Consider the following 16763-nt stretch of genomic DNA (forward strand, 5'->3'; position numbering starts at 1 on the left):
TGTCATTTTGACCATACATTGCTGTACCGGTGATTTCCGTCAGCTAATTATCTGCTCCCACGAAGACGAGGCTGGAATTCACGCCGACCGTCTTGGATTGCACAAAGACTACTGTAAAACTCTTGACAAAAAAAGAATCCAATAGAAATCAAATATGTAGAGGACTAAACGTCTTGATGACCCTTACTACAACAGTTGTAGTTGACTCAGGGGATTTTAGACGACAAGTGCAGGGCGGAATCTAAACCCTTTTAGGAAGAAGCCATTGTTTTGTAAAACGCCAAGACTCTTCTCTTCTTAACCTCCCACTTAGCATTTTCTAGGATATGCTGGACAATGCCCGAACTGGCGCGGTCAATCCCTCGCTCATGGACATCGACGTTGAAACTTCCTAAATCCTCATTCCCTCCACGCGTATCGGCTGTCGATCGGACGAAATACCTGAAACGATGCACCGATGATCTCTACGCCTGGCAACGCCGCGAAAGGCCCACCGACCAACCATTCGTCTTGCATGATGGTCCACCATATGCGAACGGCGACCTCCATGTCGGACATGCGCTCAACAAGATCTTGAAGGATATCATCTGTCGCATACAATTGGGTCGCGGGAAGAGGGTGCGGTACGTGCCGGGATGGGACTGTCATGGACTGCCAATCGAGCTCAAAGCGCTTCAAGGCCTGCGAGCCGAGGACATCGCAAGCGGATCAGTCAGTGCGGCCGTTATTCGCACGTCCGCGCGAAAATTGGCAAGACAAACTGTGAAGGAGCAGATGAAAGTGTTCCGCGGCTGCGCGGTCATGGCCGACTGGGAGAACCACTGGAAGACCATGGATAAACAATTCGAGATGCGACAATTGGGTATTTTCCGGGGAATGGTGGACCGTGGCCTCATCTACCGAAAGTTCAAGCCGGTTTACTGGTCACCTTCAACGGGTACCGCTCTCGCGGAAGCAGAACTGGAATACAAGGATGATCATATTTCGACGGCCGCTCTGGTTAAGTTCCCTCTTGTCGATATCCCCACGTGTCTATCTGAGAATCCTCTTCTACGTGGAAAGGATATCAGTGCTGTGATTTGGACTACTACCCCCTGGACGCTGCCTGCCAATGCTGCCATTGCAGTCAGCGAGTCTTTGGAATACACTATTGTCTTGTCGGAAAAACATGGCCATCTTCTTATCGCTCAGTCGCGGTTCGAGTATCTTCAGAGTATGCTGAAAGAAGATCTCTCTGTTATTGTGCCGTCTATCCTGGGATCCGAGCTGGCAGAGCAAACTACGTATCGACCTCTATTCAAAGGAGCCGAAGCTCGGCCACAGCCCATCTTCGCTGCGGACTTTGTTACTGCTGATTCTGGCTCTGGCATGGTTCACTGCGCGCCTGGTCACGGAATGGATGACTACGAAGCATGTCTTGCACGTGGCATTCCTGTGTTCGCTCCCGTCAACGACGAGGGCAAATTCACAGACAAAGCCATGCCCCTCGATCCTACACGTTTAGCCGGAAAGCCTGTCTTGGGCGAAGGTAATACCGCAGTGTTGGAATGGGTAGAATCGTGTGATCAGTTGCTTGCCCAACATAAGTACGAGCACAAGTACCCTTACGACTGGCGTTCAAAGCTTCCGATCATTGTTCGAGCAACGGAGCAGTGGTTTGCCGATGTGGCTGACATCCGCAGCAGTGCTCTTCGAGCATTGGAAGATGTCCGGTTCGTCCCAGAAACTGGCAAGCACCGACTCGAGAACTTTGTGAAAAATCGGAGTGAATGGTGTATTTCGCGTCAGCGCGCGTGGGGTGTTCCGATTCCTGCAATCTATCACCGGACCACTGGAGAGGCCGTCTTGACTAAAGATAGTGTTTCACATATCATGGCCACAATTGAAGAGCGGGGAATTGATGCTTGGTGGACCGACAGTGCGGATGATGCTGCATGGATTCCTCCGTCCTTGCGGGGGGAGGCTGGAGCGGGGTATCGACGTGGAACGGACACCATGGACGTTTGGTTTGACAGTGGTACTAGCTGGGCAGAGATCGATGTTCCTATGGAAGGTCGGAGTCATCCAGCGGACGTGTATCTCGAAGGTACTGATCAGCACCGTGGTTGGTTCCAGTCTGGGCTTCTCACGTATATCTCACACCAGCTCGGCTCGGGTCAACCCACAACGCCTCGTGCTCCGTTCAAGCATCTCATCACCCACGGTTTCACCCTGGATGAACATGGGCGGAAAATGAGCAAGTCCATTGGCAATGTGATGTACCCGCAGACCATCATGGATGGAACTCTGCTGCCTCCTCTTAAACCCCGCAAAGGCAAAGGAAAGAAGCAACCGGAGAACCCAGAGCCCGTGTACGACGCTCTTGGCCCCGATGCGCTTCGCATGTGGGCGGCGAGCAGCGACTACACGCGCGACGTGGTGATTGGCAAACAGGTACTCCAGACTGTCAACACTAGTCTCCACAAGTTCCGTGTCACCTTCAAGTTGTTGCTGGGTGCCCTCGCCGATTTCCGCCCAGAGAACGTTGTCCCATACGGGCAGCTGCAGCTGGTCGATCGAATTGCACTCAAGCACCTCTCGGACATGGTACTCGCGTCGCAGAAGGCATATGACAACTTCGAGTTCTACAAGGGCGTGAGCACGATGAACCGGTGGGCCAACCTCGAGTTTTCTGCTTTCTACATGGAGGCGATCAAGGACCGACTTTACACCCTTGGTGAAGATAGCACGAGTCGTCGGGCCGCACAAACGACCTTATTCTACATCTACAATCATCTTCAAGAGACACTGGGTCCTATCACACCTGTGCTTGTGGAAGAAACCTGGGAACATACTCCCGAGTCTATCCGCACCCAATCTGAGCACCCCCTGCAGCGTATTATTTCCGCCCCAGCTCCGGAGTGGCAGGATTTAGCCCTGAACACCAGCTACCAGGAGCTGACGGTGGTCCACTCCGCCATCAAGAACTTGCAGGAGCAGGCCCGTAGTAAAAAGCAGCTTGGCTCCTCCCTGCAATCCTTTGTCCACGTTGTGCTCCCCACCAACTCTGGTTTATTCCAGCAGTATCTGTCCGAGCTCCCTGATCTCTTCGTTGTGTCTTCTATCACCCTTGGATCCCACAGTGAAGCACTCCCAGCCGACATCAAGGATGCTGAATGGCAATATGAGGAGACATTTGAGCTGGGTGGCCAACCAGGCAAGGTCTATATCTACGCGCCACAGGCCTCCAAGTGCCCACGGTGCTGGCGGTACGCCATTCCGGAGCCGGTGGCGATCGAAAATGCGATCTGCGACCGGTGTGATACAGTGATACATGAGGCAAACGCCTAGATCACTGCACAAGTTTGTATACTTATTTCTCATGTATTATATCGATCATCTCCAGGGTTGCATGATTGGACCATAGCGGCCAATTTAGCAACTGCAGTGCAACCAATAATCTAGAACACCAAACATTTAAATTAAAAACCAAGCTGAAAGAAAATAATCCATGTAAATACATCTTTTCAAGTGTATTTAATTCAAGTAGTTGAATGTTATGGCTATGACGACAGTACCTAGTCAATGACGGTTGTCCCAATCATCCCCCAATCCTGCTTTCATGCAACATTGAATCGTCATGCTATTCATATAGTCTTGCTTTTCTCTTCTTCGCTTTCTTATTCTTCTCCTTTTCACTTATCATCCTTAATTCAACATGATTCAACCTCCATTTGATCAGTTTGCTACTCTAACGGCCCCCGCCACCACATCTTCAGTGGCGCCTATTCCCACTGTCATTCCGGGGTCTGAAGTCTACCAGGAACTTCATGATGTGGGCAAGCGAACTCTATGGTATGTGCACATTGTAATTTATATTGAATGCTTCATGATTTTAACATTTATAGGGTTGTCACTGTGTTGATGGGCATCTCCTCGCTGGTGTTCTATACTCTGGCCGCTCGTGCTCCTCTAGTGAGTCTACCCTATACATCCCCTCTATGATCTACAGATATCTAATATCTACCCAGTCTAAACGAATCTTCCATATTCTAACCTCCCTCATAACCACCATCTCTTTCATAATCTACCTAGCCCTTTCAACCGGTCAAGGCATCACAACCAAACACACCATAGTCTACGAGTCCCATGAACATGTCCCAGACACACACACAGACTACATCCGCCAAGTCCTATGGCTGCGCTATGTAAACTGGGCATTAACAACACCTCTGCTCTTTATCAACTTCGCCCTTTTATCCGGCCTACCAGGCGCAAACCTACTTATCGCCACTGTCGCCCACCTGACCATGCTGGCGACAGCTCTATTCGGCATATTTGCAGGCCACGGCCCCGAGCGCTGGGTCTGGCTGACCCTCACGTGTATTTCATACCTGGTCGTGATCCACCATGTAGGCTTCCACGCGCAGCGAGCGGCAAAGAGCAAGGATGCTCAGACAAGACGGTTATTCGGTTCTATTTCTGGGTCCGCCATTGCAATGCTAGCTCTATTCCCTATGTGAGTTATATGTCTAGAAGGATATCCTCAAGTCGGTTCAAGGCGAATGCTAATGTTGGGTAGTTCCCTCGCGGCTGGGGCTCTTGCGCTTAGGTTGAGCGTTGACACCGAGACCATCCTCTTCGCTATACAGGACGTCTTTACGCAAGGTGTTCTTGGATACTGGCTTCTATTGTCTCATGAGAGCGCGTCTGGAATGTGAGTTTCCACCTGAAATTTTGTATGAGATGGCATACTAATTGCTGCAGTGCGCTCTACATGGAAGGATTCTGGTCCCATGGTGTCGGCAACGAGGGCGCTATTCGCATCTCCGACGAAGAGGGCGCGTAAGGAAATTACTTTTTTTCACCTACATTCAGATTGGAATTCAGGCGACAGGATGTTTGTTCTCTCTGTTCTTCTTTTAACTGACTATCAGATCTCTCCTACTTGCGGGTCAGTTTCACCTTTCTCTTAGTTTCATTTGTTTTGGTGAGAGTTGTATGAGGTATGAGGTATGAGCATGATGATATTGATTACTTTTTGGTTGTGCCTACTACTCTACATGTATTCCATCTATTCCGTACTCTACATAAGAAGCAAGAATGACTCGAACAAATCCCTTTTTTTTCTTACACGTACACAACAGAATGATGATATTTCCCTGGCGGCATGCTCACTAGAGCTCCCTGGGGAAGGCTCTAGTGAGCATGCCGCCGCCAATGAACACGGACACCGTCCGTTCACATCCTCGAGGCCCCCAGGCCTCCCACCGCAGCGGTGAGGTCAGCAAGTACCTCCTCGCCGAGCTCCTCGGTGGAGCCAGCCACGGAGGGCCCGTCCTCGCCCCGGGCCACTCCAAACTCGTCCGAGTGACGAACTCGGACGTCTCGCTGGGCGCGAGACAACCAGAAACCGCAGTCGATGCAGTCCTTCTTGAAGTGAACCTCCTCGAGGTTCCAAAACCACATCCCGAACGGGTCCCCGTCCACGGCGAAGCCGGTCAAGGTGAGGTGCTTGACCGGCAGGGAGGGGGGGACGGGGAAACCGGTGCAGAGGGCCAGCATCTTTCCCTTCTCGATGCAGTACTTATCAAGGTACTCGCCGTACCCGATTTTTCTCGAGATCTCACCGCCGCCTTGGCCACTACAAATCGGTTAGGTTAGCATATGTCACATTTCTCACTTTCAGATAACTCTCAGTTTGGTAATACTCACTAGTAAACGGGGGCTGCACGCGACTTCACATTCATCACCCATCCCTTCTTGATGGGCGCCCACCCACTTGGACCCACGGGCTTGTTGATGTCCAAGCCTACTGCCATCTCCAGCTCGAGAGTGGTGAGCTGGGGGTTCAACCACACCGTCTGCCAGATGATAGGCTGGTATGATTTCATCATACCAACTAGCTTCAGCACACGCAGGTTGCAGAACTCGAGCAAGGGCCGCACTTGCTCCAGGGTGAGAATGGAGATTCTGATCTCCTCTGATGACTTCTTGACGGAGTAGTGAGCTCCGCGGTCTTCGGTGGCCTCAGTAGCCAGGTGGTCACCGGTGGTCAGCTCGTTGGTACCACACTCCGTGCTGACATCAGTCTCAGCAGTGCCCTTGTCAGCGGGCAGGTTGTCGGTGGCAGAACCCCCAATGTCGAGTTCGGCCATGGTGGCCTTGTCGGTGGCAGCGGTCTCGGTGTCGAAGCCTGTCATGGTGACCTTGTCGACCATGGCGGTGGGGGTAATGTTAGAAAAGTCGATGCCAGGGTCGGTCATAGTAGCTTTGTCGACCATGGCACCTTGGTCAACACTCTGATCATCATCGAGATCAACAAGGCTCTTAGGCGAGACCTTGCGAGCGTCGAAAAACATGTTCAGTTCTAGGACTGAACGGGTGCGAGGGATAGTATCCCAAGTACCACCATCGTTGAGGTGGGCCATCAGGCTGATGCGAGAACTGCGAGCTGGGTGAGGAGTGGTTACAGTTTCAGGGTGAGGATTACTTTCTCTCTCAAGCCACTCTTGAAAACTGATAATTCTGGGACGGCTCGGAGAAATTGTGAGAAAGGGATGAAAGCCCTCAGAAGGGTTGGGGGGTGCAATATCTAAGTTGGCAGCCGAAGGTCCTCTATAGAGAGACCGAAAAGCAGGGCGGGGAGTGTTGGGGATGGGGGGAAGAGGAGACTCAGGTGGGAGGAAAGTAGAAGGAGATAGGATTGAAGGACGAGTAGGCTTCTGGAGTTCAACAATACCCTCAGTTGACGCGAGGATGGGACCTCTGCGCTTGAGACTGAGATTCTTAAAGGAAGGTAGTCTTGGAAGACGTAAGCTACCCTTCTTTGAACTCTTCTCACTCTTTGTCGGGCTCTTCTCGGGTGAGGTTGTAGTGTCGGTCCCTGCGGGGGAAGAGTGAATGGTGTTTCGGAGTCGGAGACTATTGAAAGAGGCAAGTTGAGAGAGTTGGAAGTGACTCTTCTTCTTTGGACTGTTCTCGGGAGAGCTTGTGACTGCAGTCTGAACAGGATTCTTAGAAGGCAACTGCGTAGGGCTTTGATGTGGCAATTGACCAGTTAGGGCTAAGTAGAGATGAGATTGTTAGCACGAAGTATACATCAACCGGGTCGCTTATATGTAGTGCAATCACTATAAAAATGATGCAGCACACGTCAACACATACCTTGTTCCTCACTTCCAACAAGCTCCTGGGTGTCTTGAGTCACACCCTCCCAAAACGGTGCTCCCATGAGGCTGGCGTCCCATTGTTCACGTAGCGAACGCTTGTAGAGGTTATCCATACTGATTTTGGATTGATAGTAATGAGAAATAGATGAAAATAAGTACCTGAAGGATAATAGGAACGTGGGAGGAGCATGGGAGGAACGAGAAGTCGGATGAGAGAAGGGTACTTCCCATGTGTTCTTCCCAAGTGTGCTGTCGTCGCGTTAACGAGCACTCATGGCAGGTACCATTCTCGCAAGTAGTCCCCGCCGAGACCGAGATCAAGGGCTCCGGTTCAATTCTGCGCGCTCGCCCTTATATTTGTTTTGACGCCATTAGAAAAATACTTTGTATCATTTTAAATTCCCAGGCCTAGGACGAAGCAGCAAAATGATGATAAAAGCATCGCGGACCAGCTCTACTAGCCCTAACACGTCGACCACGACGTGACACAGCCTAGACCGAGATCCACCAAAACAGCACGCTACACAGCTCATCATACTGGACATGAATTCCCAGAAAGGTACGTATACGAGGCAGACGAGGACATCCTCAATTGTGCATTCGAGTTGGGGAAAACCAGGCGTCTCTGTAGTCATCAGATAGGATGATCAAGGTTTAGTTCGTATTTAGTAAACCATTCTAACTGTCATTGTAGCTATATAAGAAATTGCTTTTCTGAGTTTATCGATCTTAAGATGAAGTTTACCATAATAAGTAATAGTTCTAGGATCACCTCGCCTTAGCACCGAGAGTAGCGAGATTCACATCGGCAGATGTGATATTGTGAATCTTATTATGTTTTCGAAGCAATACAGGACGAAAGGTTTCTGTCCACTATATCAGCTACGATGCGTGGTTATAATCAAATCCCTTACCTGGGAGAAATATCAGCGCAGGCCATGAAGCTCCGGCGATGATCAACCCAATCCAAAACGTCCATCTCCAACAAATATTAGAGATGTAACCAGAGATTATCGGTCCTAATGTAGGGCCGAGTGTTGTAGCCTATTCAAGTAAATACTTTGACCACAAATGTGGTCAGATGTAGTTGTCTCACAGCCATAAATCCAGCCATCGATCCTCCCCTTGTCCTAGGATCAGGAAAGATATCTGCATACAACCCTCCACGACCGCAGTTGGCGAAGAAGCAAAGATACCATAAAATAGCCTGAAGATAACAATAGCCGCAAAATTAGGTGCAACAGCACAAGCGAGAGTGAAGATTGTATATCCTGCGAATGTCCATATCACCACTAAACGCCTGCCATATGTCTCTGACAATGGAGCGAAAATAACAGGCCCAATAACATATCCAATCAGGCACGTAGTCAGCGGCAGTACGAGCAGTTGCTGGTTTTTTATGCTAAAGTCGGCCACGATGGAATCTATCGCACCGCTTGGAAGGGCGGATCCGAGGGTGCTGTTCACGGCTATCACCAAGCCCCAAAATGCCTAAGACTCGCCGATGCCGGACCCGCCGATCCGCTTATCCGTTTAGGTTTTGGCTAGTGACGGCCCGCGACGGACATCCGGCGGTCCACCCCCAGAACCTCAATTGATCCAAGATTCCGATGTCAGGGCTACATACTTCGTCTGAGATGGCTATAAACCTGCTGGAACTCTAGTCTACGTTTGTTCTGTAGGACTGAGAAGTGGTGGGGGGAAACAGACAACATGTCGCAGCAGCAAGAGCAAAAAGACATCTGGTCAGCCGACCTTTACGGAGAAAAGGTGGCCCCCTTCGTCGCAACTTCGACTGACAAGGTTCTTACCTGGCTAGACCCCAAGCCAACTGGTAAGTCTCTAGATAATAATCATAAGACTTAACTAACAAAATAGATGAAATTCTTGATATCGGCTGCGGGGAAGGCCCCTTGACAGCCCGCATAGCTCCCCATGTCAAACGAATCGTGGGAATTGACGGCTCACCCAACATGATCGAACACTTCAAGAAGGCCTACCCACACATTGAGTCGCATGTTGTCGATTGCCGACTACTGGATCAAAAGTCCGACCTCACAACCGGAGGTTTCGATAAGGTCTTTTCGAACGCCGCCTTGCATTGGATTCTGAGAGACCCTAAAACCAGATCCAATACAACCAAGGGCTGTTTCGAGGCGCTTAAGCCAGGTGGTCTTCTGGTTAATGAGTCCGGTGCGTTAGCGAATATGGCCGAGGTACATTCCGCAATTATCAGCGGTCTAGTCACTCAAGGTATTCCCGTGGAGCAGGCGCGAGAGACATCACCTTGGTGGTTCCCATCACAGCAGGTTATGAAGGAGCTTGTTGAAGGAGTGGGGTTTAAGTAGGTCAAGGGGGAGATCCAACTCAGACAGACAACATTGACGGAGAATGAGAAGGGTAGTGTTGAAGGATGGTAGGTCTGACACTGATAAACTATTGACTTTATACCTGATGGCGTATAGGATTTGTCTGTTTGGTGAGCCCTTTCTTGCACTCCTGCCAACGACTGAAGCACGCGATGCAGCTGTCAAACACGCCGTTGAAGTTCTCGAAGCTGTTGGCAGACAGCAACATGATGGTTCTTTTACTGTCAATTACATTCGCCTTCGCTTCGTTGCTCAAAAAGCTAGAGTAAAAACACCTTAGCTCTAGGAAAGTGCAGTCTTCGGATATAATTTATGATATTTCTTACTCCAAGATCATGGTGCTTATCTATTTAATCTCAAGAACCCCAGTAGGTATAGTTATCCTTCAGCCGATAGGTCATCTATTTAGTCAACTTGCAAGGACCCTTGGAAGATGGATGTTGGATAGAATTCAATATTCTGCACTGTTGCACGAAAGGCTGCCGTATTAAAAGTGCCCAAGCCCACCTCACCCGCATACCCGGGGTTATAGATACTCTCCACAGCTACAAAGTCGAACAAAATCCGCAGGAAGCCCCGACTGCATTCGGGAACAGAATCCGCAACGACGTATACGAAGGTAACCATATCAAAGTTCAAGTCTCCCCAAAACACATCATCAATGGCCCCTCCTTCGACCTGATGGATTGACCACAGAACTGATTACTGGAGTTTATCAACGCAGTCATTCTGGCTAAGATGAATCCCGATTGGAATTTTGGCACAGCCCCTAGTCCAAGTGGCATCATGACTTGGAACGCTACCCTCACAATCAATATTTGGAAATAAGTCCAAGAAATATAGCTGAACTTATGAAATGAAATGAGACGAGAATGAAAATGAAGCAATTTGTACAAGGAGCTAAATCTATTTTGGTGACCCATATTACATGCACCTGAGGATGTGAGATATATATTCATACGAGATCACTATCATCCTCTCATGTTACTTTCTTGATTTCTTAGATGTTTTCTAGGTTGTCTTCCAGGATGTCTCCCAAGATCTAAATATATCTTGGATGGAGAATTCCGATGATACTCTCGGTGTCCCCCGTGGCTTAAATATGGAGACAGCTTTTACTTGGACTGGTATCTACAACATAGCTTAGTACATAACTGTGACAGTTTGTATGTGCCCCGGTGTGAATACATCAAACGTCTATATTAGGCTTCTGATAAAACTGGGGTATGAGCTGTCTATCCAAAATTTTCTTTGGGGATATGTATGATGGTATACAATGGCCTGATGTCAAACATGACAGCCTGGACGCCAGACTAGTGTTTGTTTGCACATTGAGCTGCCTGGCAACCTATCTATGCACACTTGTCATATCGATAGTATAGGCTGTATGTCAAAGATGCAAGCTAGAACCATAGATTGGCACATTGCAAAGCTGATGCCTATCAAGTGAAAAAAAACCCCTACTGCCCTACTGAGTACAACTACGGCTCAAAGAACAATATGGCTGGCAAATGGCCCGTGGACTTCGCTATTTTGTGTCCCTCCCCATGATAAATACATCCAGAGCGGTGCGGAGATGTCTCTCGCACACACGAACCATCTTTTAATCGCCAAGCACAGAGGGAGAAGTTTTAAAAGAAACCCATTGGAATTGTCGAACAAAAATCATGCATCATCCATAACCTAGTACTTCTTGCCCTGGCGGAGGACATCACCGAACTCCTCAAGAGGGCTGCGGATGAGCTTATTCTCGGCCCACAGGTTGGGGGTAAGGAAACCGTAGGTGTTGACGACAGCGACGAAGGTGGCCTTGAGGGTGTTCTCGAGGGTCTTGGTGGAGCCGGAAGAGGAGGTGTAAGCGTCCTGGACACCGGCGAGCTGGAGCAGACGCTTGACAGCGGGGGAAGCGACAAGGCCGGTACCGCGGGGGGCGGGAATGAGCTATAGTCAATTAGAAACCATTTCCTCAGATCACTGGCCGTCCCAAAAAAAAAGGATCAAGACCAGATATAAACAACCGTAGGAAACTTACACGGACGGAGACGGAACCACACTTTCCACTCTGCTTGACGGGCAGAGAGTGGGGCTCACCAAGGTTGGTACCCCAGTAACCGCGACGGACGGGGAGGACAGCGAGCTTGGCGATGGTGATAGCGGCACGGATGGCAGTGGCGACTTCCTTGGAGGTCTTGATTCCGAGACCGATGTGGCCCTCGGAGTCACCGATGAGGACAATGGCCTTGAAACGGGTACGCTGACCGGCACGGGTCTGCTTCTGGACGGGCTTGATCTGTAGGTTGAAATTGACGTTAGTTTCTGGTCTGATTTTTTCGATGTATTCGTTGTCTCCGCTCGAGCTTCCACTGCGCAATCATGTGCAATTGTCGCATTCCAGTCGAATCCCGCTCAATCCTCCAATTTCAAAAAGTGTGTGTCGATCCGTACCTTCATAACCTCATCCTTGAGCTTGGGCAGGAAGAAGTCGACAATCTGGTACTCCTTGACGGGCAGAGAGTGGAGGTAGATCTGCTCCATAGAGGTGATCTTGCCGGCCTTGACGAGACGGCCGAGCTTGGTGACGGGCTGCCACTCCTTCTCCTCCTGCTTGGGGCCACGACGGCCGCGACGGCCACCACGGCCACGTCCACGCTCACCACCACGGTCGCCGCGCGAACCGAAACCACCACGTCCACGGGGAGCAGCGTCAGCCATATTGATGTTGTTATGGGAAGCGACGGGGAGGGTTGTCGGGATTGAGTTGGTCGTCGAGATTCACGGCGCTGAGCACTGTTTGCCCGAAATTTGCGCGGGTGGGCTAAGCGAGCGGGCAGCCCTAGTGGAGACCCTATGCCCTAAATTCCCGATCGGGAAGGTGGCACGTGCACTTAAAGTTTCCAGGGCGGTGTCACCTGACGGGGCCCAGAAGTATATCGATTGATCGTCGGTGTTTAGAGGGGCATTGTCGCTGTAGAGGAAGGACTAGGTTTATTTTCTAGTGATGTTGAGTTCATTAGCTATAGCAATATTTAAAAAATATATCAGGGGCTTTATGCGAAATTGAGTCTTCATAATGTTGTTATTCCTCCCCCTACGTCACTCCAAAATCTGCTGAAGGCGGATGCACTTCCTATTTGGGAAACGCGACAGGGCAATCTCGACTCCGCAATTTCAAGATTGTTCCCCCCAGTTGCCCCCAGTTGCCCCCAGTTGCCCCCAGTTCAATAGTATTTTCAGCGCCTTTCCCCTGCTCTTCTGCTTTTCATTAAATCTTTGCATCCTTATCTGCTTGTGTTGCCTTTCATACCCACTCAATTGCAGTTATGTTACGCTGGTAAGTCTCCCTTCCTACTCACCTCCTTGAATCGAAGCTCAAAACAATCTTCAACCAGGTACCAATCCAAGTTGGCGAAAAGGCCCATCCTCACCGCAAGCATCACCAGTGCCGTACGAACCTCTCTTTTCCCCTTCCCCTGGACCAGCTCCTGATCCTTGTTACAACAGTTTCTATTCAGCAGCGGTGATGTTCTAGCACAGCAAGCTGTTGACCGGAGAGGTCTCCAAAAGCACGACTTTGCCCGCACTGGGCGAATGGCTCTTTACGGTGGAGGTATGTTTTCAATTTCTCAAGTCTCTTCTACATTGCTGATCAGTGTCTTTTCCTCTTAGTCGTCTTCGGTCCGGCTGCCACTACCTGGTTCGGCATCCTCCAGCGCCATGTCGTTCTCAAGGGCACTGCGTCCACCACTGCTGCCCGTGTTGCCGTCGATCAGCTCTTCTTTGCCCCGGTCCAACTCTCCTGTTTCCTATCCTCGATGGCTATCATGGAAGGCGTTGATCCTGTGCAAAGGTGGAAGGCTGCCTTTGTTCCCGCCTACAAGGCCAACCTGATGGTCTGGCCCTTTGTACAGGGTGTCAACTTTACCTTTATCCCGGTAGAGCTGCGCTTGCTGTTTGTCAACGTGATCAGTTTGGGTGAGTACTTTTCTTCCAAGTGTTGCTAGTTATACTCCTTCAGTCACTAACAAATAAACAGGCTGGAACTGCCTCCTTAGCTTGATGAACAGCGGCGAGGAACTGGATCTATAATTCCAAGTCGCAATATGAGATACCCTTAAAGTTTTAATTGCCAGGTATTCTGTGCTTTTTCACGTCGGCGCACCATTATATAGATTTTTTTTGGGGGGTTGTTGGGTTATGCGGCCCTCAGGCATCGTGTTCGAGAAGATTTTTATTCTGCATTTTTCGGCTATATAGATTCTAGATAATATAAATCTGAATGTGAATCTCAATATTCAAATTGGATTATTATAATAAATCAATCAAATGAAAGACGAAGTAGAAATAAGGGCAAAGTGAAGATCGGATGTATCCATAACAGGTGGTTGATTATGTTACGGAAGAACCCAAAGAGGCAAGGCAAGTTTTTGTGGCTCGAACTTCAAAACTTCCACTCTTTGCAGTCGATTGTCGCCCACCTCCACTCTGATCTCACACTGCCTGGAGCAGACTATTACTGCTAACTCGATCCAGGCTCGGATTCCTCTTACCTTCTTTGTGTGAAAAGCTCTGATTTGCGCTTTCCCTGAAATTCTCGCCCCTCCGACTTTCCGACTCGATCGTCTCCCCTCCCCTCCACATCCCACTCACCATGGCTACCGTCGCAGAAAACGGTACTCCGGCTGTTGCCGATGAGAACTCCGCTCCTGTCACCGAGACTCAGACTGGTGATGCCGTCACTGTCTTCCACAACCCCGATGACTTCAACGTGAAGCACCCTCTTATGCACGAATGGACCCTGTGGTTCACCAAGCCCCCCAGTGGCAAGGTAGGAGACACCAGTTGGGTATATCGATATCAATATGCTTACCAATGGAAATTAGGGCGATAACTGGAACGACCTGCTTAAGGAGGTCGTTACCTTCAGCTCCGTTGAAGAATTCTGGGGCATTTATGTATGTTCAATCTGAGGTCTCCCCCGATCAACCATCACACTAACCTCGATCGCTGTTAGAACAACATCACGCCGACCTCCGAACTTGGCCTCAAGGCCGACTACCACCTCTTCAAGAAGGGCGTACGACCTGAGTGGGAGGACCCCCAAAACAAGCACGGTGGAAAGTGGTCATACCAGTTCAAGGACAAGCGCTCCGTCCCCATCGACGAACTCTGGCTGCACGCGCAGCTCGCCGCGATCGGCGAGACCCTCGAAAACGACGACGACAACGAGGTGATGGGAGTAGTTGTGAATGTGCGCAAGGGCTTCTACCGTGTCGGTCTATGGACACGCACAGTCGGCAAGAGCATCCAGGGCGATAAGCACACCCGCACACAGGCGCAGGGCAAGGAGATTCTCGAGGCAATTGGTCAGCGGTTCAAGGACGTGCTGCGGCTCAACTTGGCGGATGTGGTGGAGTTCTCCGGCCACACCGACAGTGCACACAGTGGTAGCACGCGCGCGAAGGCCAAGTACACCGTCTAAGGGTGGTTGGTTGAGACGGTGATATGCAGACGAGGATCAAAAACGAAAACAGGGGACGGATGGCGATGCGCAGATTTCACGATTACGGACGACACGAATCGAGGGGAATTGACTCGACTCGATGTGCGGTGCTGGGAACTGGGGGTGATTCACATAGGGACCGAGGTCCCCCTCCTTTATGCCCGCCCCGCTGCATAGTTCTGCAGGGACGACCTGATTGCTTGCGACTTGTATCTTACTCTACCAAACACATTTTACGAGGCTTATGCCGTGGTTGAGGTCGAGGTCGTGCCAGTATGATGGTATTTTCCTTACATTATTCTATACAAATATGACCTGTTCATGGATGCATTCAACTTTTGGTGTTGGCGTGCTAAGTCGGTTTTGGCGACTCATGCACCTGAGTAGAGCTGCTAGTTTTGGATGCGCTTATGCCGTAGGTGTAGTCCAATAGCAGCCTAAAGGTCTGAACCCTGTTTCATAGGTCTTTGTTTCTTGTTTCATCGGATTAGCGTCGCGAGTTGAAAGGCTTCTAGGGCCTTTAATGGCACTTTCTGGAATGTATAGCCACAAAAACTGTAGGAGTAAGTTGCAGGGATGATGCTTCGAGTGAGCACTCAGGGTTTCAGAGCTTCGAACATGTTCTGCGGATTTACACCGCATTTACACCGCATCTACGCCACATTCATATGATCCCTTGGAGATATAAACCTCTCTTCGCCGGAGGAACTTGTACACATCACCAGCACAGGAATATCAAATTAAGCTTTTGATGCTTTCGTTATGATCAAGCCTGAAGATAGGTTCTACTCAGAGGATCAGAGCTATTTTGGCCCAAGGGAAAGGCCTACAACCGAAACCCATTGCAACGTATGGGATTGGGATCAGCTACGATTGATCAAAGTTAAAGGAACTGCCAAGCTTTTTTCGCCTGATGAAGATATTGAGAACTCAGTTCTTACTCAATTCGTTGATTTCCTTTCGCCGGAAGTTCGTGCAATCGTAGTCGACGATGACGGGCTTCTTACTGGAGTCTCGACAGATCCGATAGAAGATGAGACATTCTTTGTTGGATATATTCCCTTCTCACTCTGTCCATCCCTCGCAGATTACTCTACGGTCTATTTCTCTCAACTTCAAGAGCTCGACCGGCTTGGACCAGGTGTCAATCTCTCATCATATGATGGTCAGAGGGTCGCATTCAAATTCAACCCTTTAGGCATGCCTCGAAGACTACAAATATCCTGGAAGTAGATCAACCTGCTCAGCAAACTGCCACCACATCCTAATATAGTACCATTTGATCGCGTCGTTTTTGAAGACGTAGAGTCTTGAGTGATTGGATTCACAACAAAGTACATACCGGGTAGAACGCTAGCAAATACCGATCCGAAAAGGCCCTTCCGATTGAAATGGCTACAGCAGCTTACCAAGGTCGTGGATTTTCTGAATCTAGAATTAGGGATCATGCACTAAGATATTGCACCTCGGAATTTGCTTGTCGATCCCTAAACAGACAAGATTCTCCTCTTCGACTTTGATTGGACCACCAATGGAAAGGAATACCTGCTGGACGGTCGAGACGATGTGTCTATTGTTGTGTTTATACTATATGAGGTCATCACAAACGATTCACATTTTGCGAGCATTCCTCACTGGGAGCGAAATATAGATGTGGTGCAGACCATCGAATGGACCTGTCACCGCGAACTAGACTCTGACGTGTCAAAATTCCGCAAGTTCTTGAATGAATGTATAGTAATG

General features: G+C 49.6%; 7 protein-coding genes across 7 annotated transcripts; 5 read left to right on the top strand and 2 right to left on the bottom strand.

Annotated features, from left to right (window-relative positions):
- Positions 1-336: 336 nt before the first annotated feature.
- On the top strand, positions 337-3330 carry PEX2_022620 (isoleucine--tRNA ligase ISM1; the record flags this gene model as incomplete). Its single annotated transcript, XM_016739537.1, has 1 exon — positions 337-3330. One exon carries the CDS (start codon positions 337-339, stop codon positions 3328-3330), a length of 2994 nt encoding a protein of 997 aa, XP_016596281.1.
- A 367-nt stretch (positions 3331-3697) lies between these two features.
- PEX2_022630 (opsin family protein) lies at positions 3698-4828 on the top strand (the record flags this gene model as incomplete). The annotated part of the gene is made up of 5 exons (XM_016739538.1): positions 3698-3834; positions 3888-3954; positions 4011-4498; positions 4562-4696; positions 4747-4828. 5 exons carry the CDS (start codon positions 3698-3700, stop codon positions 4826-4828), a joined length of 909 nt encoding a protein of 302 aa, XP_016596282.1.
- A 392-nt stretch (positions 4829-5220) lies between these two features.
- PEX2_022640 (uncharacterized protein) lies at positions 5221-7264 on the bottom strand (the record flags this gene model as incomplete). The annotated part of the gene is made up of 3 exons (XM_016739539.1): positions 5221-5623; positions 5695-7045; positions 7147-7264. The coding sequence occupies 3 exons, from the start codon at positions 7262-7264 to the stop codon at positions 5221-5223; spliced, it is 1872 nt and encodes a 623-aa protein (XP_016596283.1).
- Positions 7265-8864: 1600 nt separating this feature from the next.
- On the top strand, positions 8865-9800 carry PEX2_022650 (Methyltransferase type 11; the record flags this gene model as incomplete). Its single annotated transcript, XM_016739540.1, has 3 exons — positions 8865-8985; positions 9030-9495; positions 9617-9800. The coding sequence occupies 3 exons, from the start codon at positions 8865-8867 to the stop codon at positions 9798-9800; spliced, it is 771 nt and encodes a 256-aa protein (XP_016596284.1).
- A 1403-nt stretch (positions 9801-11203) lies between these two features.
- Positions 11204-12232, bottom strand: PEX2_022660 (40S ribosomal protein uS5; the record flags this gene model as incomplete). Its single annotated transcript, XM_016739541.1, has 3 exons — positions 11204-11461; positions 11553-11810; positions 11966-12232. 3 exons carry the CDS (start codon positions 12230-12232, stop codon positions 11204-11206), a joined length of 783 nt encoding a protein of 260 aa, XP_016596285.1.
- A 608-nt stretch (positions 12233-12840) lies between these two features.
- Positions 12841-13606, top strand: PEX2_022670 (Mpv17/PMP22 family protein; the record flags this gene model as incomplete). Its single annotated transcript, XM_016739542.1, has 5 exons — positions 12841-12851; positions 12910-12964; positions 13022-13127; positions 13187-13492; positions 13554-13606. 5 exons carry the CDS (start codon positions 12841-12843, stop codon positions 13604-13606), a joined length of 531 nt encoding a protein of 176 aa, XP_016596286.1.
- A 562-nt stretch (positions 13607-14168) lies between these two features.
- PEX2_022680 (eukaryotic translation initiation factor 4E) lies at positions 14169-14999 on the top strand (the record flags this gene model as incomplete). Its single annotated transcript, XM_016739543.1, has 3 exons — positions 14169-14345; positions 14401-14472; positions 14532-14999. The coding sequence occupies 3 exons, from the start codon at positions 14169-14171 to the stop codon at positions 14997-14999; spliced, it is 717 nt and encodes a 238-aa protein (XP_016596287.1).
- Positions 15000-16763: the final 1764 nt, after the last annotated feature.

Source organism: Penicillium expansum (assembly GCF_000769745.1).
Source record: "Penicillium expansum strain MD-8 chromosome Unknown contig60, whole genome shotgun sequence".
NCBI lineage: Eukaryota > Fungi > Ascomycota > Eurotiomycetes > Eurotiales > Aspergillaceae > Penicillium > Penicillium expansum.